This window comes from Rhinatrema bivittatum, chromosome 7 (assembly GCF_901001135.1).
Source record: "Rhinatrema bivittatum chromosome 7, aRhiBiv1.1, whole genome shotgun sequence".
In the NCBI taxonomy this organism is placed as follows: Eukaryota; Metazoa; Chordata; class Amphibia; order Gymnophiona; family Rhinatrematidae; genus Rhinatrema; species Rhinatrema bivittatum.
Window position 1 is genome coordinate 308,803,559 of NC_042621.1, and position 17,097 is coordinate 308,820,655.

At 49.7% G+C, this 17,097-nt stretch overlaps 1 protein-coding gene across 1 annotated transcript in view; it reads left to right on the plus strand.

The window, feature by feature from the left end:
- HTRA1 (HtrA serine peptidase 1) overlaps positions 1 to 17,097 on the plus strand; it is a 110,190-nt gene that overhangs the window by 9,854 nt on the left and 83,239 nt on the right. The window contains exons 2-3 of the mRNA XM_029610570.1: positions 4,137 to 4,236; positions 7,214 to 7,418. Coding sequence (XP_029466430.1) covers positions 4,137 to 4,236; positions 7,214 to 7,418 — 305 coding nt within the window. The remainder of the gene's footprint in view (positions 1 to 4,136; positions 4,237 to 7,213; positions 7,419 to 17,097) is intronic.

The window sequence follows — 17,097 nt, forward strand, 5'->3', positions numbered from 1 at the left end:
GTGGAAAGTGATGCAGATACTCAGGAGAGACAGTAAGCAGGGGATCGCAGTGGCACAGATTACTTTGATAGTGGAAAGTGATGCAGATACTCAGGAGAGACAGTAAACAGGGGATCGCAGTGGCACAGATTACTTTGATAGTGGAAAGTGATGCAGATACTCAGGAGAGACAGTAAGCAGGGGATAGGAGTGGCACAGATTACTTTGATAGTGGAAAGTGATGCAGATACTCAGGAGAGACAGTAAGCAGGGGATCGCAGTGGCACAGATTGCTTTGATAGTGGAAAGTGATGCAGATACTCAGGAGAGACAGTAAGCAGGGGATCGCAGTGGCACAGATTACATTGATAGTGGAAAGTGATGCTGATACTCAGGAGAGACAGTAGGCAGGGGATCGCAGTGGCACAGATTACATTGATAGTGGAAAGTGATGCAGATACTCAGGAGAGACAGTAAGCAGGGGATCGCAGTGGCACAGATTACTTTGATAGTGGAAAGTGATGCAGATACTCAGGAGAGACAGTAAGCAGGGGATCGCAATGGCACAGATTGCTTTGATAGTGGAAAGTGATGCAGATACTCAGGAGAGGCAGTAAGCAGGGCTTTGCAGTGGCACAGATTACATTGATGGTGGAAAGTGATGCAGATACTCAGGAGAGGCAGTAAGCAGGGGATCGCAGTGGCACAGATTACATTGATAGTGGAAAGTGATGCAGATACTCAGGAGAAACAGTAAGCAGGGGATCGCAGTGGCACAGATTGCTTTGATAGTGGAAAGTGATGCAGATACTCAGGAGAGACAGTAAGCAGGGGATCGCAGTGGCACAGATTGCTTTGATAGTGGAAAGTGATGCAGATACTCAGGAGAGGCAGTAAGCAGGGGATCGCCCTTGGACCTCTTCTGTTGGCTTTAGTTCATACTTTGGAAGTCTCCATATTCCTGCTCTTCTTTTCGTTCCCTCTTTTGTTTGCTGCTGCTCATGTTTTCATTCCAGGAAACGTTTTATAAACTGGCCTTTTGCCCATGGATGTAGCCTCATCTGATTTAAGGAGTTTAAGATTTTGTTTTTCTAATCTGTGCTGTTTCCTGTTCAGGCACACACGATGCAGATGTTTATAACAGCTGTTGCACTCTCCTTATGTAAGCTAGTCATATGTGAAATGCATAGGAGAGCAAATGAGGGTTGTACGTTTTCTGAGTACTGCCAGAAGTCTCCAGAATCTCTCATTAATTGCAGATTAAACATCCTGCCCCAGGCCTCAGGAAACTCAGAATATTCCAGATCTTTCAGAGGTTTGGATATTTATGTCTTACGAATGGCATGAGAGGCTGTAGGTGCATTGAGTTTTGGAGAGAGTGGCACTGTATGAGACTAAATACAAAATTGAATCTTTATGGGTAGAAATCCCTTGTGTGTCGGGGAAGACTATAGTGATAGGGGTATACTACTGTCCACCTGGTCAAGATGGTGAGATGGACAGTGAAATGCTAAGAGAAATTAGGGAAGCTAACCAAATTGGTAGTGCAGTAATAATGGGAGACTTCAATTACCCCAATATTGACTGGGTAAATATATCATCGGGTCACGCTAGAGAGATAACGTTCCTGGATGGAATAAATGATAGCTTTATGGAGCAATTGGTTCAGGAACCGACGAGAGAGGGAGCAATTTTAGATCTAATTCTCAGTGGAGCACAGGACTTGGTGAGAGAGGTAACGGTGGTGGGGCCGCTTGGCAATAGTGATCATAACATGATCAAATTTGATTTAATGACTGGAAGAGGAACAGTGTGCAAATCCACCGAGTTTATGAATGTCTCCCTAAAAGTTTTCCTGCCCACCTGTGTTAATGACTGTTAATGTATTCCTGTGTTAATGTATTCCTGTGTTAATGTATTCCGTCCCTGAGGCGACTGTTCAGTTCCTTGTAAACCGGTGCGATATGTATTCTAGACAGGAATATCTGTATATAAAAATAAAAAATAAGTAAGTAAGTAAGTAAATAAATAAATAAATAAATCTCTGCAGCCACCACTGAAGTGGGTATCACCAAAGCTAATGCTGGCAGATGCATCAGAAATGCTACAAATCCACCCCTGGTGCAGAGAGGAGAATCAGGGAGACTTTGTTACACAAAACGAGATACAGGGAGATGCAATGTCTCGCCTAAGGTCACACAGTCAGTGAATGACAGAGCCGGGATTAGAACTGAGGCATAGGGTAATGCAGTGACTCGTCTAACATCACACAGTCAGTCAATGACAGAGCCGGGATTAGAACTGAAGCACAGGGTAATGCAGTAACTCACCGGAGCTCTCACAGAGAGTCAGTGACAGAGCTGGGATTAGAACTGAGGCACAGAGTAATGCAGTGACTCACCAGAGCTCTCACAGTCAGTGGCAGAGCCGGGATTAGAACTGAAGTACATGGTAATGCAGTAACTCACCGGAGCTCTCACAGTCAGTGGCAGAGCTGGGATTAGAACTGAAGTACATGGTAATGCAGTAACTCACCGGAGCTCTCACAGAGAGTCAGTGGCAGAGCCGGGATTAGAACTGAGGCATAGAGTAATGCAGTAACTCACCGGAGCTCTCACAGAGAGTCAGTGACAGAGCTGGGATTAGAACTGAGGCACAGAGTAATGCAGTGACTCACCAGAGCTCTCACAGTCAGTGGCAGAGCCGGGATTAGAACTGAGGCATAGGGTAATGCAGTGACTCGTCTAACATCACACAGTCAGTCAATGACAGAGCCAGGATTAGAACTGAAGCACAGGGTAATGCAGTGACTCACCAGAGCTCTCACAGTCAGTGGCAGAGCCGGGATTAGAACTGAAGCACAGGGTAATGCAATGACTCACCGGAGCTCTCACAGAGAGTCAGTGGCAGAGCAGGGATTAGAACTGAAGCACAGGGTAATGCAGTAACTCACCGGAGCTCTCACAGTCAGTGGCAGAGCAGGGATTAGAACTGAAGCACAGAGTAATGCAGTGACTCGCCGGAGCTCTCACAGTCAGTGGCAGAGCTGGGATTAGAACTGAAGTACATGGCAATGCAGTAACTCACCGGAGCTCTCACAGAGAGTCAGTGGCAGAGCAGGGATTAGAACTGAAGCACAGGGTAATGCAGTAACTCACCGGAGCTCTCACAGCCAGTGGCAGAGCCGGGATTAGAACTGAAGTACATGGCAATGCAGTAACTCACCGGAGCTCTCACAGAGAGTCGGTGGCAGAGCAGGGATTAGAACTGAAGCACAGGGTAATGCAGTAACTCACCGGAGCTCTCACAGTCAGTGGCAGAGCAGGGATTAGAACTGAAGCACAGAGTAATGCAGTGACTCACCGGAGCTCTCACAGTCAGTGGCAGAGCTGGGATTAGAACTGAAGTACATGGTAATGCAGTAACTCACCGGAGCTCTCACAGAGAGTCAGTGGCAGAGCCGGGATTAGAACTGAGGCACAGGGTAATGCAGTGACTTACCGGAGCTCTCACAGAGAGTCAGTGGCAGAGCCGGGATTAGAACTGAGGCACAGGGTAATGCAGTGACTTACCGGAGCTCTCACAGAGAGGCAGAGGCAGAGCCAGGATTAGAACTGAGGCATAGAGTAATGCAATGACTCATCAGAAATTTCACAGAGAGTCAGTGTCAGAGCCGGGATTAGAACTGAGGCACAAGGTAGTGTATTAACTCGCCAGAGCTCTCACAGAGAGGCAGAGGCAGAGCCAGGGATTAGAACTGAAGCACAGGGTAATGCAGTGACTCACCGGAGCTCTCACAGAGAGGCAGTGGCAGAATCGGGATTAGAACTGAAGCACAGGGTAATGCAGTGACTCGCTGGAGGTCTGAGAGAGGCAGAGCTGGGATTGGACATGAAGCATAGGGTGACAGAGGATGTCCGCGGCAGAGCTGGGACTAGGAATCGGGGTATTCCATTCGTTCTCAGCAGGTTACAGGTAGCGACGGGAGTGGTGGCGAGAGGGGTTCCCAGGAAGGGTTCTAGACCATGCCGTGTTTAATCCGGATTCCTGACGTCTCTCTACACCCAGGGTCCTGCTGCTGAGAGCAGATGGATTGCTGGAACGGTGGTGCCTATGTGTGAATACTCACGTCCCGTGCTTTCTCTTTCCATTCCCAGGCCAGGACGATCCCAGTAGCCCACGCCATAGATACAACTTCATCGCCGATGTGGTGGAGAAGATTGCGCCGGCTGTGGTTCACATCGAGCTCTTCCGCGTGTAAGCAATCCCTTCCGTCAGCCACACAGCTCCGGGTTTAGTTTGGTAAAAATGCGAGGCCTGGTGGTGCCGTGGGTGCTCATCACTCACCGCTGACCTGGAGCGGGGGGGAGTTAAAATGCTTCCGCCCCTCCCCCCTCCGATCCGGGCACCTGCGTTCCCGCGGAGAACGGGCCTGCGCCCTGGCACCAGCTGGCAACGCCTCGGTCTCACAGAGCGAAATCTGGAAAATGGGCAGAGAGGTTGTAAGCCGACATGGGGGGGATGGCAAACGTCAAACATTAAGAATTATTAATGCGGCCGGACGTCCCGCACAGTTATTCTTACACGGCTGGGCCAGAGCAGGTCTAAACTTATCCTGCTAAGTCAGTTGCTTACAGCAGAAATTGATAATTTAGGATCGCCCCAGAAGAACGCCTCTGTTTTATCTGGTTAAACTGTAGCCGGATAAGGATTTATTTGGCTATAATGTAGCCAGGTAAGCGACCCAATATTTTAAACGTTGCCATTTAGCCGGATAGATTTTGAGCTGCTGTGGCCTGTGTAGACCAATCAGATGCTTCCTCATTTTCTCCTGTCCTCACAGATAGGAAGAAGGGAGGAGGACTCTGATTGGCTCTTGCTGGCAGGAAGAAGGGAAGAGGCCCCAGGGCAGGAAGAAGGGGAAGTCCTATAGGCCCAGGGCACAAGCAGGATTTGCATTGACTAGATGAAGGAGGACTCCTATTGGTTGTTGGGGCCCTAAGGAGGAGGTTACTGCTGCTGGTGGGTTTGGGGTGGGGAGTGAAAGTGAATGAGTAGGTGTGGAAGGAGGGAATGTATGTGAGGGGCATGTGTTGGGGGTTACAGAGTGTATGTGAGGGGGCATGTGTTGGGGGTTAGAGAGTGTATGTGAGGGGCATGTGTTGGGGTAGAGAGTGTATATGAAGATACATGTGTTGAGGGTTAGAGAGTGTATGTGAGGGGGCATGTGTTGGGGGTAGAGAGTGTATGTGAGGGGTATGTTTTGGAGGTAGAGAGTGTATGTGAGGAGCTATGTGTTGCGATAGAGAGTGTATATGAGGGGGCATGTGTTGGAGATTAGAGAATATTTATGAGGGGGCATCTGTTGGGGGGTTAGAAAGTGTATATGAGAAGGACATGTGTTGAGGTAGAGAGTGTATGTGTGTGACATGTGTTGGGGTACATAGTGTATGTGAGGGGGCATCTGTTGGGGGTTAGAGAGTGTATATGAGAAGGACGTGTTGAGGTAGAGAGTGTATGTGTGTGGACATGTGTTGGGGTACATAGTGTATGTGAGGGGGCATGTGTTGGAGGTTAGAGAGTGCCATTGAGGGGGCATGTGTTAGGAGTTAGAGTGTGTATGTGAGGGGTATGTTTTGGGGGTAGAGAGTGTGTGTGAGGGGCATGTATTGGAGGTAGAGAATGTATGTGAGGAGGCATGTGTTGCGACAGAGAGTGTATGGAGGAGGCATGTGTTGCAATAGAGAGTGTATGTGTTGAGGGTAGAGGGTGTATGTGAGGGGCATGAGTTGAGGATAGAGGGTGTATGTGAGGGGCATGTATTGGGGTAGAGAGTGTATGTGAGGGACGTGTTGGGGGTAGAGAGTGTATGTGAGGAGCATGTATTTGGGCTAGAGAGTCTATGTGAGGGATATGTTTTGGGGCTAGAGTGTATATGAGGGGTATGTTTTGGGGGTAGAGAGTCTATGAGAGGGGCATATATTGGGGGTAGAGAGTGTATGTGAGGGGTATGTTTTGGGGTGGACAATGTATGTGAGGGGCATGTATTGGGGCTAGAGAGTGTGAGGAGGAATGTATTGCGATAGAGAGTGTATGTGAGGGGTATGTTTTGGGGTGGACAATGTATGTGAGGGGCATGTATTGGGGCTAGAGAGTGTATGTGAGGAGGAATGTATTGCGATAGAGATTGTGTGTGAGGGGCATGTATTGGGGCTAGAGAGTGTATGTGAGGGGTATGTTTTGGAGGTAGAGAGTGTGAGTGGGCATGTTTTGGGGGTAGAGAGTGTATGTGAGGGGCATGTATTGGGGGTAGAGAGTGTATGTGGGGATATGTTTTGGGGGTAGAGAGTGAATGTGAGGAGGCATGTGTTGGGGGTAGAGTGTATGTGAGGGGGCATGTGTTGGGGTTAGAGAGTGTATGTGAGGAGGCATGTGTTGGGGGTTAGAGTGTATGTGAGGAGGCATGTGTTGGGGGTTAGAGTGTATATGAGAGGGCATGTGTTGGGGGTTAGAGTGTATATGAGAGGGCATGTGTTGGGGGTTAGAGTATATGTGAGGGGGCATGTGTTGGGGGTTAGAGTGTATGTGAGGAGGCATGTGTTGGGGGTTAGAGTGTATATGAGGGGGCATGTGTTGGGGTTAGAGTGTATATGAGGGGGCATGTGTTGGGGGTTAGAGTATATGTGAAGGGGCATGTGTTGGGGTTAGAGAGTGTATGTGAGGAGGCATGTGTTGGGGCTAGAGAGTGTATGTGAGGGGTATGTGTTGGGGGTAGAGAGTGTATGTGAGGAGGCATGAGTTGCGATAGAGAGTGTATATGAGGGGGCATGTGTTGGGGATAGAGAGTGTATGTGAGGGGGCATGTGTTGGGGGTAGAGAGTGTATGTGAGGGGTATGTGTTGGGGGTAGAGAGTGTATGTGAGGAGGCATGAGTTGCGATAGAGAGTGTATGTGAGTGAGTATGTGTGTGTAAATGAGCATGTATGTGTGTGGGAGAGAGTGAACATGTGAGTGTGTTAGTGTGTGCATGAAAGAGCGTGCCCCCTCACGCCCTGCTGCTGATCGATAAAAACCTCAGGGTGACTATAAATCAGAGGTATCCAGGTATGCGGAGTAGCCCCTGTCAGATTCCTACAAATCTGTGAATTCTCCTGTGCTGCTCATCTTGTCACTGATCTGAGGAGGAGGCATGTGAAGGGCACTTGCTGAGCTATTCCTTTCCTGTTTCTTGCAGGCTGCCTTATTCCAAAAGGGAGATTCAGGCTGCCAGCGGCTCCGGGTTCATCGTGTCTGAGGACGGCCTGATTGTCACCAATGCTCATGTTGTCACCAATAGGCACCGGGTGAAGGTGGAAGTGAAGGACGGTGCCACATATGAGGCGAAGATTATCGACGTGGACGAGAAGGCGGATATAGCACTTATTAAAATTGACTCTCAGGTGAGCTCGGGCCTAAGGTGGTGAAGTCTCTGATGGAGCAGGAGGCCAATACGATGTCGTCCTCTATAATTATTATTGCACATTGTTATTAATTATATTATCTTATTACATTTCGGTAACCTATGGCACAGGGAAATAAAGTGACTTGTCCAGGATCACCTCACACTGTCTGTAGCACAGTTGGGATTCAAATTCATCTTCTGGTCCTTAGACGACTATCAGAGTGAAGCTTTATCTCTCCCCGAGCAGAAATGGGGTTAGAGTCTCTTAGGCTACAAGATGCAGGGCCGGTGGAAGCACAAGGTGAACTAGGGCTGGGCCTAGGGCGCCGAGCATTAGGGGCGCCGAGCAGTGGTATACCGAGGGGAGGTCAGCGGGAGCCAATGTGGCCGCTGGTGGACCTCATCCCACTGGCGGCTGAGCAGTGAACTACGGCTGTGCTGTGCTGTGTGCCGGACACACACAGCAGGAAGATCGGCAGGGCCGTGGTGGAGCTCATGTCACCACGGCCCGAAGAAAAAGGTCGCTTCCAAACCTGCAGGTGCTCCTCCTCCTTCCTGCCCGTGCGGCCCCGGAAGAAAACATTGCTGGAGCTGCGCGGGCTGGAAGGAGGAGGAGCATCAGCCGTGTGCAGAAGAGGAGCAGTGAATCTCAAGTCGCAGCGGGCCCAGTAGCAGGGCCACTGCCGCGGATCCCACATTGCAGGTGGCCCGAGAAGATCAGGGCCGCTGCATAGCCCATTCTGCGGCAACCCATGAAGAGGAGACCCAGAGGCAAGAGAGAGGCTGAGGGCCTGTAGAGTGTGTGTGTGTGTGTGTGTGTGTATGAGATGAGTTGAGAGATTGTGTGTGGGAGTGAGGAACTGAATGTTTTCAGAGACAGCATGTGAGAGCCTCTGTGTGTGTGAGAGAGTCAGCATGTGACAGTGAGAGACTGTGTGTATGAATGATTGTATGAGAGAGAGCATGTGACAGTGAGAACCTGTGCTTGAGCAAGACAGCATGTGGGAGTGAGAGAGAGCCTGGGTGTGTGAGACTCAGACAGCCTGTGCCAGTGAGACACTGTGTGTATGAATGATTGTATGAGAGAGAGGGAATGTGACAGTGAGAGCCTCTGTGTATGAATGATTGTATGAGAGAGAGCATGTGATAGTGAGAACCTGTGCTTGAGCAAGACAGCATGTGGGAGTGAGAGAGAGCCTGTGTGTGTGTGAGTCAGACAGCATGTGACAGTGAGAGCCTGTGTGTGTGTGTGAGAGAAGAAGATAGATGGAGAGAAAAGAAATAGGAAAAAAGACACCATAAAAGGAATTGGCAAAACAAAATAAGAAAAGGAAGGTGGAACAAAAAAGCCTGTGACCAACCGATTAGAAAACAAAGATCAGACAGCAAAGGTAAAGAAAAAAAAATTACTTTTTACTGATTGGCACATGTAATCTTTGGGAATGTGCAAGAATAGCACTTTCTCTACGGATCTCACAATGTACGAGATCAACATGGAGGAAGTGGAAGCCCACGGGGCCTGCCCAGAGGAGGCAGCAGAATGGGCTTCAGTGCCAATAGCAGCAATCAGCGCCTCCCCAATAGCCATGTGGCAGCAGTGACAGTGGCAGCAGAGGAATAAGAGAGGCTCTGAGGTTGCTGGCAAAAGAAAGAAAGGGGGTCTGCCTTTAGTGTGTGCATGTGTATGAATGGGAGTCTGCCTGAGGGTGTGTGTGTGTGAATGCATGGGTGCCTGCCTGAGGGTTTGTCTGTGTATGAATGGGACTCTGCCTGAGGGTGTATGTGTGTGAATGCATGGGTGCCTGCCTGAGGGTGTGTCTGTGTATGAATGGGAGCCTGCCTGAGGGTTTGTCTGTGTATGAATGGGACTCTGCCTGAGGGTGTATGTGTGTGAATGCATGGGTGCCTGCCTGAGGGTTTGTCTGTGTATGAATGGGACTCTGCCTGAGGGTGTATGTGTGTGAATGCATGGGAGCCTGCCTGGGGGTATGTCTGTGTATGAATGGGACTCTGCCTGGGGGTGTATGTGTGTGAATGCATGGGTGCCTGCCTGAGAGTGTGTCTGTGTATGAATGGGACTCTGCCTGGGAGTGTATGTGTGTGAATGCATGGGTGCCTGCCTGAGGGTGTGTCTGTGTATGAAAGGAAGCCTGCCTGGGGGTGTATGTGTGTGAATGCATGGGTGCTTGCCTGAGGGTGTATCTGTGTATGAATGGGACTCTGCCTGAGGGTGAATGTGTGTGTATGAATGGGAGCCTGCCTGAGGGTGTGTCTGTGTATGAATGGGACTCTGCCTGAGGGTGTATGTGTGTGAATGCATGGGTGCCTGCCTGGGGGTATATGTGTGTGAATGCATGGGTGCCTGCCTGGGGGTGTATGTGTGTGAATGCATGGGAGCCTGCCAGGGGGTCTGTCTGTGTATGAATGCGAGTCTGCCTGAGGGTGTATGTGTGTGAATGCATGGGTGCCTGCCTGAGGGTCTGTCTGTGTATGAATGGGAGTCTGCCTGGGGGTGTATGTGTGTGAATGCATGGGTGCCTGCCTGAGGGTGTGTGTGTGTGAATGCATGGGTGCCTGCCTGAGAGTGTGTCTGTGTATGAATGGGAGTCTGCCTGAGGGTGTATGTGTGTGAATGCATGGGTGCCTGCCTGAGGGTGTGTCTGTGTATGAATGGGAGTCTGCCTGAGGGTGTATGTGTGTGAATGCATGGGAACCTGCCTGAGGGTGTGTCTGTGTATGAATGGGACTCTGCCTGAGGGTGAATGTGTGTGTATGAATGGGAGCCTGCCTGAGGGTGTGTCTGTGTATGAATGGGACTCTGCCTGAGGGTGTATGTGTGTGAATGCATGGGTGCCTGCCTGGGGGTATATGTGTGTGAATGCATGGGTGCCTGCCTGGGGGTGTATGTGTGTGAATGCATGGGAGCCTGCCAGGGGGTCTGTCTGTGTATGAATGCGAGTCTGCCTGAGGGTGTATGTGTGTGAATGCATGGGTGCCTGCCTGAGGGTCTGTCTGTGTATGAATGGGAGTCTGCCTGGGGGTGTATGTGTGTGAATGCATGGGTGCCTGCCTGAGGGTGTGTGTGTGTGAATGCATGGGTACCTGCCTGAGAGTGTGTCTGTGTATGAATGGGAGTCTGTCTGAGGGTGTATGTGTGTGAATGCATGGGTGCCTGCCTGAGGGTGTGTCTGTGTATGAATGGGAGTCTGCCTGAGGGTGTATGTGTGTGAATGCATGGGAACCTGCCTGAGGGTGTGTCTGTGTATGAATGGGACTCTGCCTGGGAATGTATGTGTGTGAATGCATGGGAGCCTGCCTGAGGGTGTGTCTGTGTATGAATGGGAGTCTGCCTGAGGGTGTATGTGTGTGAATGCATGGGAACCTGCCTGAGGGTGTGTCTGTATGAATGGGAGCCTGCCTGAGGGTTTGTCTGTGTATGAATGGGACTCTGCCTGAGGGTGTATGTGTGTGAATGCATGGGTGCCTGCCTGAGGGTGTGTCTGTGTATGAAAGGGAGCCTGCCTGGGGGTGTATGTGTGTGAATGCATGGGTGCCTGCCTGAGGGTGTATGTGTGTGAATGCATGGGTGCCTGCCTGAGGGTGTATGTGTGTGAATGCATGGGAACCTGCCTGAGGGTGTGTCTGTATGAATGGGAGCCTGCCTGAGGGTTTGTCTGTGTATGAATGGGACTCTGCCTGAGGGTGTATGTGTGTGAATGCATGGGTGCCTGCCTGAGGGTGTATGTGTGTGAATGCATGGGTGCCTGCCTGAGGGTGTATGTGTGTGAATGCATGGGAACCTGCCTGAGGGTGTGTCTGTATGAATGGGAGCCTGCCTGAGGGTTTGTCTGTGTATGAATGGGACTCTGCCTGGGGGGGTGTGTGTGTGTGAATGCATGGGTGCCTGCCTGGGGGTGTATGTGTGTGTATGAATGGGACTCTGCCTGGGGATGTATGTGTGTGAATGCATGGGTGCCTGCCTGAGGGTGTGCATGTGTATGAGTGGGAGTCTGCCTGGGGGTGTATGTGTGTGAATGCATGGGTGCCTGCCTGGGGGTGTGTCTGTGTATGAATGGGAGTCTGCCTGAGGGTGTATGTGTGTGAATGCATGGGAACCTGCCTGAGGGTGTGTCTGTATGAATGGGAGCCTGCCTGAGGGTTTGTCTGTGTATGAATGGGACTCTGCCTGAGGGTGTATGTGTGTGAATGCATGGGTGCCTGCCTGAGGGTGTATGTGTGTGAATGCATGGGTGCCTGCCTGAGGGTGTGTCTGTGTATGAATGGGACTCTGCCTGGGGGTGTGTGTGTGTGAATGCATGGGTGCCTGCCTGGGGGTGTATGTGTGTGAATGCATGGGTGCCTGCCTGAGAGTGTATGTGTGTGAATGCATGGGTGCCTGCCTGAGGGTGTGTGTGTGTGAATGCATGGGTGCCTGCCTGAGAGTGTGTCTGTGTATGAATGGGAGTCTGCCTGAGGGTGTATGTGTGTGAATGCATGGGTGCCTGCCTGAGGGTGTGTCTGTGTATGAATGGGAGTCTGCCTGAGGGTGTATGTGTGTGAATGCATGGGAACCTGCCTGAGGGTGTGTCTGTGTATGAATGGGACTCTGCCTGGGAATGTATGTGTGTGAATGCATGGGAGTCTGCCTGAGGGTGTGTCTGTGTATGAATGGGAGTCTGCCTGAGGGTGTGTGTGTGTGAATGCATGGGTGCCTGCCTGAGAGTGTGTCTGTGTATGAATGGGAGTCTGCCTGAGGGTGTATGTGTGTGAATGCATGGGTGCCTGCCTGAGGGTGTGTCTGTGTATGAATGGGAGTCTGCCTGAGGGTGTATGTGTGTGAATGCATGGGAACCTGCCTGAGGGTGTGTCTGTGTATGAATGGGACTCTGCCTGGGAATGTATGTGTGTGAATGCATGGGAGTCTGCCTGAGGGTGTGTCTGTGTATGAATGGGAGTCTGCCTGAGGGTGTATGTGTGTGAATGCATGGGAACCTGCCTGAGGGTGTGTCTGTGTATGAATGGGACTCTGCCTGGGAATGTATGTGTGTGAATGCATGGGAGTCTGCCTGAGGGTGTGTCTGTGTATGAGTGGGAGTCTGCCTGGGGGTGTATGTGTGTGAATGCATGGGTGCCTGCCTGGGGGTGTGTCTGTGTTTGAATGGGAGTCTGCCTGAGGGTGTGTCTGTGTTTGAATGGGAGTCTGCCTGGGGTTTTGTCTGTGTATGAATGGGACTCTGCCTGAGGGTGTATGTGTGTGAATGCATGGGTGCCTGCCTGAGGGTGTGCATGTGTATGAGTGGGAGTCTGCCTGGGGGTGTATGTGTGTGAATGCATGGGTGCCTGCCTGGGGTGTGTCTGTGTTTGAATGGGAGTCTGCCTGAGGGTGTGTCTGTGTTTGAATGGGACTCTGCCTGGGGGGTGTGTGTGTGTGAATGCATGGGTGCCTGCCTGAGGGTGTGCATGTGTATGAGTGGGAGTCTGCCTGGGGGTGTATGTGTGTGAATGCATGGGTGCCTGCCTGGGGTGTGTCTGTGTTTGAATGGGAGTCTGCCTGAGGGTGTGTCTGTGTTTGAATGGGACTCTGCCTGGGGGATGTATGTGTGTGAATGCATGGGTGCCTGCCTGAGGGTGTGCATGTGTATGAGTGGGAGTCTGCCTGGGGGTGTATGTGTGTGAATGCATGGGTGCCTGCCTGGGGGTGTGTCTGTGTTTGAATGGGAGTCTGCCTGGGGGTGTGTCTGTGTTTGAATGGGAGTCTGCCTGAGGGTGTGTCTGTGTTTGAATGGGAGTCTGCCTGAGGGTGTGTCTGTGTGTGAATGGGAGTCTGCCTGAGGGTGTGTCTGTGTTTGAATGGGAGTCTGCCTGAGGGTGTGTCTGTGTTTGAATGGGAGTCTGCCTGAGGGTGTATGTGTGTGAATGCATGGGAGTCTGCCTGGGGGTGTGTCTGTGTTTGAATGGGAGTCTGCCTGAGGGTGTGTCTGTGTTTGAATGGGAGTCTGCCTGAGGGTGTATGTGTGTGAATGCATGGGTGCCTGCCTGGGGGTGTGTCTGTGTTTGAATGGGAGTCTGCCTGGGGGTGTGTCTGTGTTTGAATGGGAGTCTGCCTGGGGGTGTGTCTGTGTTTGAATGGGAGTCTGCCTGAGGGTGTGTCTGTGTTTGAATGGGAGTCTGCCTGGGGGTGTGTCTGTGTTTGAATGGGAGTCTGCCTGGGGGTGTGTCTGTGTTTGAATGGGAGTCTGCCTGAGGGTGTGTCTGTGTTTGAATGGGAGTCTGCCTGAGGGTGTATGTGTGTGAATGCATGGGTGCCTGCCTGGGGGTGTGTCTGTGTTTGAATGGGAGTCTGCCTGGGGGTGTGTCTGTGTTTGAATGGGAGTCTGCCTGGGGGTGTGTCTGTGTTTGAATGGGAGTCTGCCTGGGGGGTGTGTCTGTGTTTGAATGGGAGTCTGCCTGGGGGTGTGTCTGTGTTTGAATGGGAGTCTGCCTGGGGGTGTGTCTGTGTTTGAATGGGAGTCTGCCTGAGGGTGTGTCTGTGTTTGAATGGGAGTCTGCCTGAGGGTGTATGTGTGTGAATGCATGGGTGCCTGCCTGGGGGTGTGTCTGTGTTTGAATGGGAGTCTGCCTGAGGGTGTATGTGTGTGAATGCATGGGTGCCTGCCTGGGGGTGTGTCTGTGTTTGAATGGGAGTCTGCCTGGGGGTGTGTCTGTGTATATGTAAAAAAAATGCGTTAACGTGCAGAAAACTGTGGTGAAAATGGCAGAAGCTGGAAAAAGCTGCGGTGCTCCCAATTGGTTGTGAAATGTAAGCTAAGGCCTGCTTGGGTTTGATTGGTGTCTGTCAGGTTTCCTGGCCACGCCTCCTTGCTGGGAGATAAAAGCCTCTGCCAGGCGTGTTGTCAGTGCTGGCTGGTGCTCGCCGTTGTTGGGAGCTTGTGGAGGGTGCAGTTGGTTGGTCTTTGCGACTCCTGCTTGTGTTACTTTGCTCTTCTCCCATCCCCTTTGTCTTCCCTTTGTGTTCTTGAATGAATCTTTGAGTGAATCTGTCAAGTGACAGTGATAGTTCGGCCATACTTGTCGGTCCATGGTATTAGCCATTTTTGTGTTTTAGTGATCGTGGCTGAGGAGAGATTGAAGTGCGACAGAAGGGGTGTGAGTGAGAGAGTGAAGGAGTGTGCCCGTCAGCTGATGCGCAATGCCAAAGGTCCGTGCTGTCGAGCTGTTGGTGCCCACCCCAGAAAGTTTGCTTTGTTCTTTTGCCGTGGGGAGTGAATGGATACTGGCAGCAGAATAGTTTGCTCTTTAGCACTGCGAGTCCCACAAAAGTGCACACTATTCTGCCCCAGAGACCTTACACTTTGAGTTACTTGGCATGCCTTGGCAAAAAGGCCTCACTTATGATACTGGGTCCAAGCAGGGGTGCCCATCCCAGAGAGCTTACAGTTTGTTTTGACTTCTGTTTCAAACGTAGCCAGCAGCCAGCCTTCACCGTATATCACGTTAGTGAAAGTCTGAGCCAGCACTGACTGCAAAAGGATGAAGGAGTCATGGCTGCATCCTGAAAACTTGGAGATAACACTGAGGAGCTTCATGTGTGCATTGCACACAAGATGAATATTCAGAGAGTGGAAATGCTTCCTGTGTGGGATGGAATGAGAGCAACATGGGTGCAATTGATCATACGCATAACATTCTGCAGGCCAGCAATATAAAAAAAAAGCACGCTTCATCTCCAGCCACTGTAAGCAGCTGTGGATATGCAGTGTAGCCCCTGATCCATTTCATCCTGGCTCTCAGTACCCGACTGGTCCATAGCTGCCACTACAGCCTCTGTGTTCTGGAAAGAGCCAGTGGGCGACCAAAATGATAAGGGGAATGGAACAGCTCCCCTATGAGGAAAGACTAAAGAGGTTAGGACTTCTCAGCTTGGAGAAGAGACGACTGAGGGGGGATATGATAGAGGTGTTTAAGATCATGAGAGGTCTAGAACGGGTAGATGTGAATCGGTTATTTACTCTTTCAGATAATAGAAGGACTAGGGGACACTCCATGAAGTTAGCATGGGGCACATTTAAGACTAATCGGAGAAAGTTCTTTTTCACTCAATGCACAATAAAGCTCTGGAATATGTTGCCAGAGGATGTGGTTAGTGCAGTTCGTGTAGCTGTGTTTAAAAAAGGATTGGCTAAGTTCTTGGAGGAGAAGTCCATTACCTGCTATTAATTAAGTTTACTTAGGGAATATCCACTGCTATTAATTGCATCAGTAGGATGGGATCTTCTTAGTTTTTGGGTACTTGCCAGGTTCTTGTGGCCTGGTTTGGCCTCTGTTGGAAACAGGATGCTGGGCTTGATGGACCCTTGGTCTGACCCAGTATAGCATTTTCTTATGTTCTTATGTAAGTAAATGCAAGGTACTGGTTAGTAGAGTTGTTGATGGAGCGCCCCAGGGGGTCTGCATTGGGACCTGTGCTATTTAGCATATTCATAAATGATCTGGAGAAAGGAACACAAAATTGTTTTGAGTTGTTAAAATGACAGCGGGTTGTGAAGAACTGCAGAAGGACCTTGTGAGACCTTATTTATTTATTTATTTATTTATTTATTTATTTATTTATTTATTTAGAATCTTTTCTATACCATCGTTAAGCCAGACGCCTTCACAACGGTTCACAATAAGGCACACAACATCATGTTGCATAAAATGTCTTAAGTTATATCAATTAAACAGTTGCCATCAAAGTACTGCAACATAGTTTCATAGTAAATATTAATTGGTGTGTGTTATAAGTCATGTCCAATTCTATCTATATCAGCTATAAGATAAATTAATACTTAACTCTAGTCCTTTGTTGTTGAAAGAAAAAAAGAAAGAAAGAAAATAAATAAATAATGAGAAACACACAAAACAAAGTGTGTGTGTGGGAGTTGTGCTGACCGCATCCTACATTTCCCTGGGTTCTACTCTCCATTCTCTTTGTGGTAGGCCTGCTTAAATAGCCAGGTTTTTAGACTTTTTCTGAAGGTTCTGATGTCTCTTTGCAATCTGATTTCTAAAGGCATGGTGTTCCATATTATAGGTCCTGCTAGGGATAGAGGCCTATCCCTTACTTGAGTTAGTCTCGCTGTTTTAACTGAGGGAATAGTTAGCAATGCTTTGTTTGCTGATCTTAGGTTTCTGTGGGGGACGTGTACGCGAAGGGCCGTGTTCAGCCATTCTGCTTTTTTGTCATATATTAATTTATGTATCGTACATAGAGTTTTGTATTGTATTCTGTGCTCAATGGGTAACCAGTGTAGTTCAATTAGGGTATTGGTGACATGTTCTCTTTTACTTTTACCAGTTAGAATTCTTGCAGCTGTGTTTTGTAATATTTGTAGTGGTCTTATTGTAGTGTACGGTAAACCCAGTAGAAGGGCATTACAGTAGTCTGTACTGGCAAAAATTAAGGCTTGTAATACTGATCGGAAATCGGTAGGCGTTAGTAGTGGTTTTAGTCTTCTAAGTGTCATAAGTTTGGCGTATCCTTCCCTTACTTTTGGAGATATATGTTGTTTCATACTGAGTTCCATATCGATTATCACTCCAAGGTTTCGTACTTTCTCAGCTAGTTGTATTTTTTGGTTGTTATTGAGTGTGATTGGGTTTTGAATGATTGCTATGTTTTTTCATTCTAGATGTAA